Source organism: Camelus bactrianus, chromosome 17 (genome assembly GCF_048773025.1).
Source record: "Camelus bactrianus isolate YW-2024 breed Bactrian camel chromosome 17, ASM4877302v1, whole genome shotgun sequence".
Taxonomy (NCBI): domain Eukaryota; kingdom Metazoa; phylum Chordata; class Mammalia; order Artiodactyla; family Camelidae; genus Camelus; species Camelus bactrianus.
The window spans coordinates 6,289,239-6,305,690 of record NC_133555.1 but is presented as its reverse complement, the minus strand read 5'-3'; the positions used below and the strand labels follow the sequence as shown (position 1 = coordinate 6,305,690).

The 16,452-nt window shown below is 53.6% G+C and overlaps 1 protein-coding gene across 10 annotated transcripts; it reads left to right on the top strand.

Annotated features, from left to right (window-relative positions):
* Positions 1-1,049: 1,049 nt before the first annotated feature.
* BRPF1 (bromodomain and PHD finger containing 1) lies at positions 1,050-16,369 on the top strand. 10 transcript variants are annotated; one of them, XM_045515299.2, is made up of 14 exons: positions 1,051-1,473; positions 3,373-3,981; positions 7,443-8,402; positions 9,211-9,373; positions 9,718-9,849; positions 10,224-10,352; positions 11,152-11,461; positions 11,787-12,107; positions 12,426-12,710; positions 13,203-13,350; positions 13,954-14,090; positions 14,193-14,311; positions 14,661-14,815; positions 15,523-16,369. In XM_045515299.2, exons 2-14 carry the CDS (start codon positions 3,383-3,385, stop codon positions 15,704-15,706), a joined length of 3,642 nt encoding a protein of 1,213 aa, XP_045371255.1. In that variant the 5' UTR covers positions 1,051-1,473; positions 3,373-3,382; the 3' UTR covers positions 15,707-16,369. The 10 variants fall into 10 exon arrangements, with proteins under 10 accessions (XP_074200485.1, XP_045371253.1, XP_045371257.1 ...); XM_010953007.3 differs by having other exon boundaries at positions 11,784-12,107; XM_010953006.3 differs by having other exon boundaries at positions 10,224-10,370.
* The last annotated feature ends 83 nt before the right edge of the window (positions 16,370-16,452 follow it).

Sequence of the window (16,452 nt, the reverse complement as noted above, 5' to 3'; positions counted from 1 at the left end):
CAAAACTGGAGAGGCTCAGGAACAAGCATTGTTCAACAAGTGGACTCTTCCTGGCACCCACGTCCTCCGAAACCCCCAAGAACTGACAATGATGTTTTCGAGCTCCACTTTACGAATAAGTTATAGGAGGTAGGAAGAACTTAACAACTTGTCCAAGTTCACATAGCTACCAAGTGACCCAGTCCATTAAAACCAGCTCTGTTCGTAGCCATGAAACATTTCCCGCCAACCTTAAGGATTCCCAGCATCTGAATCCCATTTTAGGTACACAAGCTCTTTCATACCCCACCAGCCCCTGCACCGTCCCCAATCCAGAAGCTACTTTCGGAGCCACACCTTTCCCTCCAACCCCGCCCTTTACCTTTTCTAAGCCCCGCCCTTTCCCTTCAGAGTGGCCTCCTTTTTCCCAGCTCTATCCTCCCCAGCCCAGCTCCAAGTTCCATGCCCATCCAAAGCCCCGCCCTTTCTTTCCTGGGGCCCACTCTTCTGTTTAGTCCCACCCTTTACCCGGTGCTCAGCCCCTATTCGCCATACTGGGGCCTGCTTTACCGATGGCCCCGCCCACTCACTGCAAACCCCGCCCCATAGACTGGTTTATTCTCTTCCAACCCCGCCCCGCCCGTACCCATAACTCCGGGTCTCCCTTAGGCTCTAGCCCGCGTCCCTCTTGCTCCTGGCCCTGCCCCCAACCCCGCCCCGTAGCTCCGGCCCCGCCTCGCCGCCTCCCTCGGAGACCAAGGCCAGGTCCCTACCGCAGCCGCGGCGCCAGCAGGAGGGAGGGAGGAGGGAGGGAGGAGGCAGAGGGGGAAGGGAGAAGGGCGGGCTCCTCACGCCTAGTCCCGCGCTCACCGTCCGTGGCCGCAGATTCGCTACAAACGGCCCGACCACTCCGGATACCGAGTACCGGGACTTCAGTCTCCAGAAACTCAACTCTGAGGTGGAGGTGCTGGAAAAGCCCTGTGGAGTGTCCAGGGGCCCTTCCGAATCTCGGAGAATGGCCTCTCGAGCCTCAGTGGGCGGGCGGGGATCTGTGGCGAAAGTGCAGCTCGGCAGCGCCGCGGCGCCGCGTTTACCCTGCGCAGACGCCGTCGCCGCCGCTGCTGCCGCCGCCGCTGCCACTGCCTTTGCCGCCACCGTCTCAGCCGCCGCCGTCCCCGCGCTGCCTCCGGGAACCTCCATTGTTCCGGCGGCGCCGGGTCCCGAGGCCGAGCTACTTAGGGGCTCTCGAAAAGGGCGGCGGCCGCCGGAATTGAGACACCGGGGCGCCGGCGGGACTGGGAGCGGCAGGGGTCAGCGCGGGAATCCCGGGGAGCCGGGCCAGAGCGTGGGGCGGCAGGGGGCCAGGGTGGCTAGGTCTGCAGTCTTTGGAGTTGGGGCTCCTCTCCCCGCCCCGTCTTTCCCCGCCGGCCTCCCCAAGTGGGGTCGGAGCCCCGGCGGGCGTCCCCGGCGATGAGCCCGGACTCGAGGTGGCCGGTGAGTGCGGGCCTGGGACCAGGGCGGGAGTGGCCAGAGGGGAAGGGGTAGGCTACTTTCGTGGGGCGCACACTGAGCTGCCCGGCCCGAGTGTCCCTCGGGCGACTCTGGCCCAGAGAACTGACAGTGCATTGGTTCGCAGCCGGCATCCCGGGGCTACAGTGTATCCTTCGGGGCTGCCTGGGCCAATGGCAGGAGGGGAGCCTTGTTTAACTTGTTACACTTCGACAAAGGGGAAACGTAGCCGCATCCGGGAGAGGGCTGCGGGCACCTCCTGGGCCTAGCCTGATCCCTCTGGCCTCCGCCCCCTACTTCCTCCAGCCCTCTGAGCTCCTGGGCCAGATGCCACCGCCATACTCTAGGGCCTGGGGCCCTCCCCACGGGCTTTCAGATCTAAATTCCCGTGTTTCTCCTCTGTGCTTCTGCTGCTGAGTCCCAGCGGGACATTTGCCGGGGACTCTGTGCTGCCTAGGGAGCCAGGGTAGCAGAGCTGCTGCGTTCACCAGGGACCCATCGTTGAAAGAGGAAAGCTTGTTTGTGCCTTTGATTGGTTTGTGTTTAAAGACACAGCTGCAGGTAGAATGTAGGAGCAAGTTGGAGTTAAAGGAGTAGTTCTACTGATAGGGCAATCAGGGGTTTTACCAGAGAGGCTGAAACAGCTCACTAGATTGGTTAAGTCGCAGGAGAGGGGCCAAGAAGGGTCACTGTTATTCAGGGAGCTCAGGGTGGCTTTGCCTGGAATGGTGCCAAGCTCATAGTTAAATTGTTGAACTCAACTAGGCCTGGAGAAATTGGGGCAGTCTCTGACCAAGCTGGGCTTCCTGGGGGCTGGTGCCATCTGCTGACTCCACTCATCCAGGAAAGGAGGAGAGGAGGAAGGGAGGGCTTTGGGGACCAGCATGGAGCTGAGTGTGCCCAGATTGTCATGTTCCTGTTCGTACCCTTGGGCCTGGTACCACTCCCAGGGCCAGGGCATAGGCTTACCCTCAAGACCTCAGAAATGAACTAATGTTTTCTATAACCCAGTGATTTCTGCTGGAGCCCAGGACCACATCATTGGCTACCCATTCATGCTTCTATATGGGCTGACACTAGCCTTCAGCCATCACTCTCAGCTCCAGATCTGGTGATCTTCCCATTTAGCTATTCATTCAACAGGTTATTTATTCATTTGCCAGAACTACACTACATGCCAGGCACTGGAAATACAGAGATGGGTAGGCTTCAGTGTCTGCACTGCACAGCCTCCAGTCTTAACAGGAAGAGACAGAGAACTTCCACTGTGGTGATGCCATGGAGGAGGTGAGAATGAAACCATGTGGAAACACAGCTCCCCATGGGAGAGACAAAGAAGTAATAACAGAAGAAGTGACATTTGAGCTAGGTTTTGAAGAATGAGTAGGAGGTCACCAATCAGAGAAGATAGAAGGCATTCTAAATAGAGATCATCTTGAAGGAATAAGAAGTTATAACATTCAGGGAATGGCAGTTTGCCCTGGGTGGACGGAAGTACAGCTGTAACTGGTGAAAAGAAGAATCTCGAAAGGAGAACTAGGGCCAGACAGTGAAAAGAACACCCCGAATATCACCGTAAGGAGCTTGGATATTATCTTGAAGTAAGTGGGGAGCATCAGGAGACTTTTAATCAAGAGGCTCACATGATCATTGCTACTTGGTAGAAAGATCATTCTGGACACATTATGTGAGATGAGGCTAGAACTGAGACATAGGGCAGGATGGCTAGGCAAGAGGTGATAAGGCTCAGACTGTGGCCATGGTGTGGAGATGGCATTTGGAGATGCTGGCCAGGACCCTTGAGGAGAGGGAGGGCTGGAGAGATTGGAGTGGGCAGCCAAGCAGTCTTCCCCAGGCCAATGCTAATTGATCTGTACATTCTAGATGTGACAGCATGGGGGTGGACTTTGACGTGAAGACTTTCTGCCACAACTTGCGGGCAACTAAGCCGCCCTATGAATGCCCAGTGGAGACCTGCCGCAAGGTCTACAAGAGTTACAGCGGTATTGAGTACCACCTGTACCACTATGACCACGACAACCCACCGCCCCCACAGCAGACTCCACTCCGCAAGCACAAGAAGAAGGGACGCCAGTCACGCCCGGCCAACAAGCAGTCGCCTAGCCCCTCAGAGGTATCCCAGTCACCCGGCCGTGAGGTGATGAGCTACGCACAGGCCCAGCGCATGGTGGAGGTGGACCTGCACGGCCGCGTCCACCGCATCAGCATCTTTGACAACCTGGATGTGGTGTCAGAGGATGAGGAGGCCCCCGAGGAGGCCCCTGAGAACGGCAGCAATAAGGAGAACACCGAGACGCCGGCTGCTACTCCCAAGTCAGGCAAGCATAAGAACAAGGAGAAGCGCAAGGACTCCAACCACCACCACCACCACAATGCTTCTGCGAGCACCACGCCCAAGCTGCCCGAGGTGGTGTACCGGGAGCTGGAGCAGGACACCCCTGATGCCCCGCCCCGGCCGACCTCTTACTACCGGTAAGGCCCCCTCCACCTCCCGACTCTGGAGAACTGGTCAAGCAGGGCTCAGGAGGCAAAGACAGGTGACAGGCGGCAGCTCACAGAGTGGCTGGGATAGAGGGTTGCAGAAGCACACTGGGCCTGCCAGGCAGTGAGAGGAAAAGTGCCCCAGCTAATGACGGTGGCACTTACCGTGCACGGCTGCGTGCCCTGCGCGGGGTGGCCCTTTTCTCTTCTCACAAGTTACTCAGGTGGGTATTCTCATTTCACAGATGAGAAAATGGACCAGACCTACCAAAAGTCACGTGCCGGTAGATAACTGAACCAGGTTCAAACCCAGGTTCCTCTGACTCCAAAGCTGCACTATGTCCACAGTAGCAGAAGCTCCAGTTATTTTTTTCCTGACCCTTTCTGTTCCATCACTGTGTGACCTTGGGAAAGGCATCTGGCTTCTGCTGGTCTGGTGACCCCAGCTGCAGAGGAGGTGTAGCTTTCCTCTGCCAGCCTATAGGTGCAAGACTAGGGACACTGACTTCATAAGGTCCTAAAAGCGATTTGTAAATCTGCAGAAGTAGTTTTCTTATTCCTTGTTCTATTACTGTCACCCATTCTTTAGCATGTGTAAGCAGTATTTTTGTCACCTATGTTTTGTACTTCTCCAAGGACCCTTTTATTTGTTTCACTTAATTTTTTCTTGGTACCCTACTTCCTTCCAAAAATTAGTCACAGTGGCTCCTAATAAAATCACAGGCATAAGGCTAAATTCCTTTGACATGAGGTAAAAAATGAAGGAGTTGGGGAAGTATGGTGGTGAAACTATATACAGAAACCCTAGCGGAAGGATGGAATAAAAACCAAGTGTGAAACTTCTCCCTGAGAGTCTTGGCATCCAAGGCAAAGAGGGCGTTCGGATGAGTTAGTTAAGCAGCAGTCTTTGGTAACAGCTAATCAGAAGGCCTGATCTCTGAGAAGGGCTTGTTGTAAAGGTTCTTATGTGAAAAGTAGTATTTACCAAAAGCGCAACCCACATGATATTATATTAAATCTCACTTCTTTTTAAGCAAATCTTTGGGAACCCAAGTGATTTGGCCCAGTGTGTCGCCTTCCTCTCACCCCATTCGCACATCAGCCAGTCTCCCCTTCCTCTCTTCTGTTCTTTGGTCTGTCCACCCCAGCTCCAGCTCCTTCTGGCTTTCCACTGTCTCTCCTCTCTTTTGGTCCTGACTGCCATGCTCACCCCTCTCTGGGCCTGCCCTCCCTCCTGATGGCTCTTCAGTGTGCTCTGTGCTCTGATAAGCAGCCCAGCTCATCTCCTTTTGCTCCTTTTCTTCCTCCCTCCACTCAGATTCACTCTTTCCTCCTGGGGATCAGATCTGTTCTCCAGGCAGCAGTTCTCAGCTGGTGCACTGCAATCAGTTGGGAGGTGTGTTGCATGTAATTTGTTGCTACTGTTAGCAGAACTGCCTGTTTTGGAAATGATTTGCTTTTTATATAAATTTGAGAAGATTTGAGGTCATCTCTCTAATAATACCATTTTCTCTTGCTCGCATCTGATGTGCTTTCTTGAGGGGGAGAGAGAGGGCGGAGTGTCAGCTGGTGTGCCAGGAATTGTACATAACATGTAGCCTACCTTGTCTGTGCTGCAGCCTGTAATCTGGGTGCACCGTGGGAGTGTGTTATGCACCACCATGTAATGTCACGTATGCCATGGCAGAAAAGAGGTTGAGAGCAGGTGCCAAGGCCTGGAAGGGACCAGATGGTCCACACTAGCCCTGAGCCACACCCTTTTTCAAGGATGAAAACATTAAAGCCATCTTGGGGAAGAGGTAAAGGACTAAGGAAGGCGCTGCTTCTGAGAGACATAGCATTTTAGCATTTTAGTCTCTCCTTTCTTCCACCCCCAAAATGCCTTTCAAGTGAACAACTGAGTGCCTCTTTCTGTGTGGTGAATCAGACATGGTCCCTGCCTCTGTCCAGCAGTGGAGAAGTTAAGACATATGAACAGTGCAGTACAAGGCAAGGTAGGTCAGAGGTATGCAAAAACTAATGACAAAGCTAAGATAAATTGAGTACTTGCTTCATGCCAGGTACTGTTCTAAGCATTCTACCTGTATTAACTCGTTTAATGTTCACAACAGTGCATGAAAGAGGTTAAGGTTAGCATCACCTCCTTACAGATACAGAAACCAAGGCCCGGGGTGGTTAGCTCCCTGGCCTGCGGTCGTGTAGACCGTGGCTCTGGGGCCCTTGCCCTCTTGGCCTGCTCTATTCCCCAGAGCCCCATTTTCCTTGTGGACAGGAGACAGGAGCGGCAGGAACTAACATTTTATCTAGGGCCTGCTATGTGCCACTTGATTGAGCCCGCTTGTTTTTGTAGTTCCATTTAATCCTGACAGTGTCTTTGGGAGTAAGCAGTGTTATCCTCATTCTACCATCGATAAAACAGGTTCAGAAAAGAGCACGGATGTCCTGAAGGTCACAAAGTAGCAGAGCCAGGATCTAAACCCAGGTTTCTTAGAAGCCGAAGCCCTGTTCTTTCCATCATAGCTCCCTGTAGCTGTACAGGGTGGGAATCAGGTCGCCTAGAGTGTGCACGCGTGGCCGAGGGTGGGGAGTCTGCTCTGTACCCCAGGCATGTGGAGCAGCCCTCTGCTCCAGTCCCGCTGGCCCCGTGCGTGCCAAAGGGTGGAGTTTGAATCCTTGCTCTGCCATTCCTGCTTGTGTGGCCTGTCTGTGTTGGGCAGTTAATTAACTTCTCAGAGCTTCAGTCTCCTCACCTACAAAGTGAGGGTATTAAGAACACTGACCCTATGGCTGTGGGGAAAATAAATGTGATAACTTAGCACCGTGCCTAGCTCACAGTAACTGCTCAGTAAATCTTACCTATTCTGACTCATCTCCTAAGGCTTTTCAGAGAGCAAAGACTACCCAGAGTTTGAGGGAGCCCTGAGCTGATGCTCGCACCAGCTGACAGAAGACCCACAGCAGCTCCATTCAGGGACACGGCCAGCTAGTGCTAAAATAACTTACATATAATTTGCAGGTGATAACTGAGGACCTTCCTTCCCCTGACTTTGCACCATTACCCAGACCACCCCAGTAATGGGTCCTAGCTCACCACCCTTGTCCCTTCAGGGGTCTGGCTGAGCCTCTGCACCTTGAAGGAGACAATGTAGCCGCTGGGACATGAGCTTTAGAATTGGCAGGCCTTGGTTCATCTCTCAGCTCTACCACTTTCACAAGAGACAGAGGGCTAGGGCAGGTGAATTAACCTCCCCAAAGGTTAGGTTTCCTTTTCTGCAAAACAGGAATGACTGTAGGACCGGTAGTACCTGGGATTGAGTTGAGGGTAGAATGAGACGACACATATGTGAAGGCACAGGCCTGGAATAGAGTAAGCGCTCAGCACCTGGAGCCCGTTGTCTCTAAGGGAGGGAAGGCTCAACCATGTGATGCCGAGCTGCCTGTGTGCACTGCAGGTACATCGAGAAGTCAGCGGAGGAGCTGGATGAGGAGGTGGAGTATGACATGGACGAGGAGGACTACATCTGGCTGGATATCATGAACGAGCGGCGGAAGACGGAGGGTGTGAGTCCCATTCCACAGGAGATCTTTGAGTACTTAATGGACCGGCTGGAGAAAGAGTCCTACTTTGAGAGCCACAATAAAGGCGACCCCAATGCGCTAGTGGATGAGGATGCTGTGTGCTGTATCTGCAATGATGGTGAGTGCCAGAACAGCAACGTCATCCTCTTCTGTGACATGTGCAACCTGGCTGTGCACCAGGAGTGCTACGGTGTCCCCTACATCCCTGAGGGCCAGTGGTTGTGCCGCCGCTGTCTGCAGTCACCCTCCCGTGCTGTGGACTGCGCCTTGTGCCCCAACAAGGGTGGTGCCTTCAAGCAGACAGATGATGGGCGCTGGGCCCATGTGGTGTGTGCCCTGTGGATCCCTGAGGTCTGCTTTGCCAACACGGTCTTCCTGGAGCCCATCGACAGCATCGAGCACATCCCACCAGCTCGCTGGAAGCTGACCTGCTACATTTGCAAACAGCGGGGCTCAGGGGCCTGCATCCAGTGCCACAAGGCCAACTGCTACACAGCCTTCCATGTGACATGTGCCCAGCAGGCCGGCCTTTACATGAAGATGGAGCCTGTGCGGGAGACAGGTGCTAATGGTACCTCCTTCAGCGTCCGCAAGACTGCCTACTGCGACATCCACACCCCCCCAGGGTCAGCACGCCGCCTGCCTGCCCTGTCCCACAGTGAGGGGGAGGAGGAGGAGGATGAGGAGGAGGATGAGGGTAAGAGCTGGAGCTCAGAGAAGGTCAAGAAAGCCAAGGCCAAGTCCCGGATCAAGATGAAGAAGGCGAGGAAGATCCTGGCAGAGAAGCGGGCGGCGGCACCTGTGGTGTCTGTGCCCTGCATCCCGCCACACAGGTATGTGGACAGGCTGCTGTGGGACGAAGTTGTGTTGGAGACTGACAGCCCCCCGAGTGGAGTAATAGGGTTGTGTTATCTTCTTCCCATCAGGAGCTACATAGAAAATTTTTTAAAAAACAACAAAAACAATTTCAGAAGAAGTTAGATCTAGCAGGTCACTTGACTTTTACATTAGGAACCAGAAACTTCATCTGGAAGAGCTAACAGGTGTTTTAAACTGCCTTCCATTTTGATGGTGTGGTTTAAGTTGGGAGAAAAGATAGAATAGCCCCAGCCCAACAGAAGTAGTTGTCTGACTCTGAAGGGAAAAGTGGAACAAAAAAGGGGGAAGGAAACACGCAAGGAGTTGTGAAATGGTTACCGCCACAAATAAGTCCAAATGAGGGCTGTGATGTTTTTGACTTTCTCTTGCGCTCTCTCGCCGATTTCCTGTAGTTTACTGCTGTGCAGTAGTACTGCATCTTAAAAGCCTCCCAGGCTCAGTCTGAGTTGGGTCTCCCAGGGTCAGATAGAACTCTGGGCTTCAGTGACAAGAGCACTCATAGGGGCCAAGCTCCCTGACCCCCTTGGTGAACAGGGTTTGGGATCTGGCTTAGTGCTGGGAGCTTGGCTTCCTGTCCACTGAAGGCCGTTGATGGCTCCGTTTGCTTTTCTGTGCTTTAAGCCCAGTGTTACAGGCCTTTTTGACAGTAGATAAAGTCCCTATTCAGCCCCACTCAGAAACTCTCACTGGCCAGAGACCCCTGTTCTGCTTAAGAAAATCAGGCCCCAAGAGTTTTTTTCTCTTTGCTCCCCTGCTTCCTAGGCTCAGTAAAATCACTAACCGCCTGACCATCCAAAGGAAGAGCCAGTTCATGCAGAGGCTGCACAGCTACTGGACGCTGAAGCGGCAGTCACGGAACGGGGTCCCACTGCTGCGTCGCCTGCAGACGCACCTGCAGTCTCAGAGGAACTGTGACCAAGTCGGGGTACTGTGTCAGATTCCCTGTGGGTGCTAGGAACCAGTGCCGGGGGGACGAGGACTGAGATTTGTGACTGTAGTTTCCAGTGTCTGAGGGCTTGGGCTTTTTCCTCCTTTAAGCTAACCCTCAAACCAGGCTCAGGATGCAACCCTTACAGAAACGCATTGTTCCTAGGTGTTCATCCATTCATTCACAACATGCACATTCCAAGCACCGACTTCAGTTGGCGAGCCTGCCAATAAGTCACTCTGCTCCCTCCTTTGGCTTTACCTGCCCTTGATCCCAGTTTACAGGGCTCTCCTTCCCTCTGGCTCTCTCATCATCTCCTGATCTCCCTTTTGCATCTACAGAGAGATTCTGAGGATAAGAACTGGGCCCTCAAAGAACAGCTTAAGTCCTGGCAGCGGCTTCGGCATGACCTGGAGCGAGCACGGCTGCTGGTGGAGCTGATCCGCAAGCGGGAGAAACTCAAAAGGGAGACGGTGAGACTCCTGAGCCAACTCTTTTTTATGGTGGGGAAAGCAGATCTGGGAAAACCGAAAACAGAGAAAAAGCATGTGTCTCTTGGCCGGGAAGCAACAGGGATGATGCTGGAGTCAAGTCTCCTAGAGCTCAGTGTGCTCTCAGGCTCACTGAAAGCAGAATGTCACAGGAGAGTGTGAATGGAATCCTAAATTATGTGAGGCAGGTAGCTGGTGTTGGGTGTTAAGAGAGGGAAAGTCCAGAGTGGTCACATAAACCTAGCTGCAGGGGGTGGAAGGAAGGCGAGTTCCCAAATCAGCTGCAACCATCTCCTCAGACCTCTCTGCCAAGGGACTGGCCCAGGCCTGGCTGATTGGGCCTTTGTGTGTGTCAGATCAAGGTCCAGCAGATCGCCATGGAGATGCAGCTGACCCCGTTCCTCATCCTCCTTCGAAAAACCTTGGAGCAACTCCAAGAGAAGGATACAGGCAACATCTTCAGCGAGCCGGTCCCTCTGTCTGAGGTAACCGAATTGGACGAAGTAAGAATCCCTTCCCCTCACCCCACCTTCTTTCTGTTCCTCTCCCAGTTGGACCCCTGCTGCAGGTCTGGGCCAGGGACTAGGAGGGGGCCTTGAAGAGAGGGGCTGGTGGCTCTGGGGCTCCAGAATGGACTGGAGCCACATGCATCACCTGGACTCTGTCTTGTCCCTGTCATACCTCAAGGCCCAGAATAGGAGGCAATCTGCACTCCTACCCCAGAGGCAGGGACTGAGTCTGCCAAATGAATAATCCCAGGGCAGGAAGACACTTTCCAGGTGCTGAACCCTAGAACGGAGAATTTAGAAGGCTCAGCACCTAAAGAACCATCTCTGAAGCCCTAGGTCCTGACTGGCAGACTCTTCTCTCTAAAAGGTATAAAACGAGAAGCCTGAGGCAGCAGCCTTCCTATAAATGTCAATGATAAGTTAAAAGAGCTATAGGAATGCAAGGTGTTGGTATTTCCAGAGGATTCCTCTAGCCATTTTCTTGCTAAAGCCTCATGTGGCTCTAGGAGGTAGATAGAGCTGTAATTTCATTACTGTTTTCCAGGTGAGGAAAAGAAGGCCCAGAGAGGTTAACAGACTTGCCAAGTTCACATAGCTTGTGACTAGTAAAGTCAGGACTAGAATCCAGCTTTCCTTTCCCCTGAGCTGTAGGCCTGCCTCTAACTGTGGTGGGAGGAGGTTGCTGGATACATTCCAGGGGGGTGTTGTGAGGAACAGGGGTTTGGGGGAGTGAGGAGCATACCTCCACTTAGCTACACCTGCCGTGTCCTCCCAGGTGCCTGACTACCTAGACCACATCAAAAAGCCTATGGACTTTTTCACCATGAAGCAGAACTTGGAGGCTTACCGCTACCTGAACTTTGATGATTTTGAGGAGGACTTCAACCTCATCGTCAGCAACTGCCTCAAGTATAATGCCAAGGACACCATCTTCTACCGGGCAGCAGTGCGGCTCCGTGAGCAGGGTGGTGCTGTGCTCCGCCAGGCCCGGCGCCAGGCAGAAAAAATGGGCATTGACTTTGAGACGGGCATGCATATCCCCCACAGCCTGGCTGGAGACGAGGCCCCACACCATGCCGAAGATGGTGGGTGAAAAGTCACACACACCCATAGAGGCCAATGCCAGGGATGAACAGCTTTCCAAAAGTCCCCTCCTGGGAGCAGGCAGTATAGGCAGGAAGCAGCTAGGCTGAGCAGTGGCAGGCTATCCCCAGGAATGCTGTCCAGGAAGCCAGACTAGGTGAATGGACAGCAATCCTCACCATTCCACATCTTGGTGCTGCTGTTTTACAGCCGTTCCTGGTCAGAAGCGGAAGGGAGAAGAGTGGGTTTCTTGCTGCCTGCCCAGGTTTAAGGGGCCCAGAGGGCTGCCCTGAGCCTGACCTTTCCCCCCATCCCCACCCCCAGCAGCAGAGGAAGAGAGGCTGGTCTTACTGGAGAACCAAAAGCACCTGCCAGTGGAAGAGCAGCTGAAGTTGTTGCTCGAGCGGCTGGATGAGGTGAATGCCAGCAAGCAGAGCGTGGGCCGCTCACGGCGTGCAAAGATGATCAAGAAAGAGATGACGGCCTTGCGGCGGAAGCTAGCCCACCAGCGGGAAACTGGACGGGATGGGCCTGAGCGGCATGGCCCCTCCAGCCGGGGCAGCCTGACACCCCACCCAGCAGGCTGTGACAAGGATGGGCAGACGGACAGTGCCGCCGAGGAGAGCAGCAGCCAGGAGACAAGCAAAGGTCTGAACCCCATGGCGTGGTAGACCCCAAGGCCAGCCAGACTTTGACTCTGCAGCAGACTCTTGGCCCCTGCCATCCCCTGGGCAGAGGTCCCTCCTGCACAGCTAGCTGCACTTTCCCCTCATTCCCCAACTAGGGGCCTCTTAGCTGCCTCTCTGGCTCTTTGTGTGAGACAATGTTCCCAGCTTCCTGCCCCTCAAATTATCTCCTCAAGTCTAGCTGGACTTACAGTCCTACACACCCAGGGCATACCCTGGACATATGCCCTTCCCGTACCAGGCCCCTCACCAACTCTCCTTCTCTCTTTCTCTGCTCCAGGCCTGGGTCCCAACATGTCCTCAACCCCCGCACATGAGGTGGGCAGGAGAACCTCAGTTCTGTTCTCCAAAAAGAACCCGAAGACAGCTGGACCGCCCAAGAGGCCGGGCCGGCCCCCCAAAAACCGGGAGAGCCAGATGACCCCCAGCCACGGAGGCAGTCCTGTGGGGCCCCCCCAGCTCCCCATCATGGGCTCCCTGCGTCAGCGCAAGCGGGGTAGGAGCCCTCGGCCCAGTTCGAGTTCAGACAGCGACAGTGATAAATCCACAGAAGACCCCCCAATGGGTGAGCCTCTCCTTCACCCAGCCCCCCAGTAGAGTTAGCAGAGCTGCCATTCTTTCCAATATAACTCCCACCTATCCCTTATTTGCCCGTAGTATGTCAGTGCTATAAGGACCCTTAGGAATCCTTTAATTCCTCCGTTTTACAGATGGGGAAACTGAAGCCCAGAGACACTGACCCAGCTTGATTCCCATCCAGGGCCCCCTCCATTGTATCACTTTACCTTTTCTCTTCTTATCCTCGTTGGGGAATCTCCTGCCCTTTAAGCCATTTGTGTCCTAAGGCCAATAACTGCCAAGGGAAGTGTGAGGGGTGGGGCAGGGCTGTGGCCAGCTGTGGTGGACACTGCCCAGCACTAGCTCTGCTGGCCAAGGTTGGAGGAATTTTCCAGCACAGAAGGGAAAGCCAAGCTCTAAGCCCCTCTTATCCCCAGTAGATCTCTGATCTACATCTTCCTGACCGATTCCTTCCCTCCTCCCCCTCCCCCCAACCAAGACTTACCAGCCAATGGCTTCAGCGGTGGAAACCAGCCAGTAAAGAAGAGTTTCTTGGTATACCGTAATGACTGCAGCCTTCCCCGGAGCAGCTCCGACTCTGAGTCCAGCAGCAGCAGCAGCAGCAGCGCTGCCTCAGACCGGACCAGGTACCAGCCCTCCAGATCAGGCCTGCCTCCGGGATGCCCTTCCAGATTTCCTTATGGGGAGTGCGGTGGCAGCCGTCCCAGCTTAGATTAAGGTGGCTCAAGCCAAAGGTTCTCTGCAAAATAAATGGAATAGTTGAGACTGTCACCCTAATGGAACACAGGGGACCATCCAGGGTTAAGCCCATATTTTAGAACAGAGGGCATAAACTGATGCCTTGTGGCCTGGATTTGTCCTGCAGACGTATTTTGTTTGGCCGGCATGGTTTTTTTTTTTGTTGTTTTTTTTTAGTGAATCCAGAAGTACCATATAAAATTCCCAGTTTCTGTATTCTCTTTAAAAATCAGATCTGGCTGAGTAGCATATACCCACATCTTCAATTCTGACTAGTGTTGCCTTAAGATAGGGCATCACTACTGCTAATTCCAGCCCACGTCAGTCATATCAACCCCAAGTCCCTGAGGGCTGTGAGTTTGAAATTCTTCAGTTAGCCTCTGCTTTCCAGAAGTCTTAGACCCTGGGGGCTTAGAGAAGAGAGGATACCCACCATGGCATTCCCCCTACATCTTCCCATTCTTTGAGTTGAGTTTCTGGTTTGTCCACAGCACAACGCCCTCAAAACAAGGCCGGGGCAAGCCCTCCTTCTCTCGGGGCACATTCCCAGAGGACAGCAGTGAAGACACCTCAGGCACTGAGAATGAGGCCTACTCCGTGGGCACTGGCCGCGGCGTGGGCCACAGCAGTAAGTACGCCCGCCCAAAGCCAGGGATGCCGGGGGCTCAGTGTCAGGGCCTTATCAGCCCCCTGGCTGCTGATCCGCCCCCTCTCTCCCATTCCTGTGAAGTGGTGAGGAAGAGTCTGGGCCGGGGAGCTGGCTGGCTGTCAGAGGATGAGGACTCCCCCCTGGATGCTCTGGACCTGGTGTGGGCCAAATGCCGAGGGTATCCATCGTACCCAGCTCTGGTAGGCTTCTGCTTTTTTTTTGTCATACCTCTTGCCTTCTAACCTCATGACACAGACTCAGAATTAGCAGACTTTTCCTACTCTCTGCTGAGCAGCAGAACACAGAGGTATTTGGCAGACAGACACTGAGAGGTCCCTGGTTAGTTGCTCCATCTTTCTCTTTTTCTTCCCTTTGGCCCTTGGGCTCTGAAATAGTTCAGCCTGGGAAGAAGCCAAGGGTGAGCATTGCAGCCCTAGTTGTATGATAATCTTTTTCTGTCTCCACTTCAGAGGTAATCTGGAAATTCTTGGATAGGGTAAGCCTTGGGGAAGGAGACTGAACTAAACCAAGGTCTTATTACACCCTTAGATCATTGATCCAAAGATGCCCCGGGAAGGTATGTTCCACCATGGGGTTCCCATCCCTGTGCCCCCACTGGAGGTGCTGAAACTTGGGGAACAAATGACCCAGGAAGCCCGAGAGCATCTCTACCTCGTCCTCTTCTTTGACAACAAGCGAACCTGGTAAGGGAGGAGTGGAGCATTTGGTGTGACTCACAGCCACAGATGCAACTCTGGGTATGGGGGCAGGCTGCCAGAAAACTCCAGCAACAGACAGACTGGGCTATCTATAAGTCATTGGGGGAAGGACTTAGATCTTTGAGCAAGTCTTGTCCACGAGTCTGAGAGACTGAGTGAGCAGCAGCTGACAGACAGCTGTAGCTAGAAACCAAGTGACTGTGATAAATGTGGGGGTGGCTCCCCACCTAAAGTGGCTTCTAGACTTAGTGTTCCTACCTCTGCCTCCATGGTAACAAGACAGGGATAAAGCAGGCAGAAGCTTTCAGGCTCTGAGTCCCTGTTCCATCACATTATGTATGTAGTCTTTTGCTCTTGTTAATTGTAGAGGATATTTATTGTCAGTTTAGTCTGCCTGGAGCCCACAAGACAGGGCACCTATTTCAGGTTAGGTCAGGGCTCCTTTTTTCACCCATAAATACCCTGTGGTTACCCCCCAGTGTGACTGTTGACTGGGCTTTTTCATCACTAGGCTAAGCAGTTCCTTAAGGGCATGGACTGCCTCTCTTGGTTTCTGTAATTCCCACCAGAGCCTGGCCCAGACTGGGCACTCAGAAGGTGGTTCTTAATGAATGATCAAGTGAAGAAGGCTGGTGCTTGTTACTTTCCTACAGATAAGAGATGACTCATTTGATCCTCACCTCATCCTACAGGCAGTGGCTGCCCAGGACTAAGCTGGTTCCTCTGGGTGTGAACCAGGATCTCGACAAGGAGAAGATGCTGGAAGGCCGCAAATCCAACATCCGCAAGTCAGTACAGATTGCCTACCACAGGGCTCTGCAGCACCGCAGCAAGGTGCAGGGCGAGCAGAGCAGTGAGACCAGCGATAGTGATTGATACTGTCCAGCACAACCCAACCCACAGTGCCCTGCCACCTCCCTCCTTCCCTTTGCTCACTGTCCTGGAGTGGCACCGGCCTCTGCACTGACTCATTCCTGGTCTTGGGGCCAGTCTCAGGGGAAGCTGGGTGGGGGAGGTCCCTCCCGCCCTGAGTGCAGCTGGACTGTACAGAACACTCCAAGGGCCCATGGCGGCTCCACGCAATGAGAGAGGAGGTCCCACAGGCCAGAAAGCTCCAGAGACCTCATGGCATTGTAGCGCAGGGTGGTGGGCCAAGGTTAGGACACTGCGTAAAACAGGCCATCCCATCACCTATGCCTGCTCGTGCCAGGAGAATCCCTAACCGCCTAGTGGCCTGAGGCCTCTGAGGTGGTAAGGTGAGGGGGCATCTGCCCAGCCTAGCAGTGGGATTGATGTCTGTCCAGCCCGGAAGAGGGGCACTAGGTGACCCCCTCCCCTGCTGTTGTAAATACTGTAATTAGCGGAGAATTTAAATTATTCTCATTTGTAACTGCGTTTCCGGGTCGCGCCAGAGTCATTTGGTACTAAAAAATACAGGGGCCTGTCCCCACTTCCCTTCTTCCCATAGATTCCCCCACCTTTCAAACTGGTTTGTATTTATTTCAAAGGAAGAAAATATATTGATTCTTAGAAAATGAATGGTCTGTTTGGAATTCTTGGTTCTTGCTTTCTGCCAAGGCAAAGAGATGAAAAGGTAGGTTCTGTCTCCCAGGGATGGTAAA

Coding starts and splice junctions, on each gene's coding strand:
- BRPF1 (XM_010953003.3), top strand. CDS start 3,383: ATGGGGGTGGACTTTGACGTGAAGACTTTCTGCCACAACTTGCGGGCA. Junction 11,462..11,783: donor CCCACACCATGCCGAAGATG/GTGGGTGAAAAG, acceptor CCCCACCCCCAG/CAGCAGAGGAAGAGAGGCTG. Junction 14,312..14,660: donor ATCCATCGTACCCAGCTCTG/GTAGGCTTCTGC, acceptor TTACACCCTTAG/ATCATTGATCCAAAGATGCC.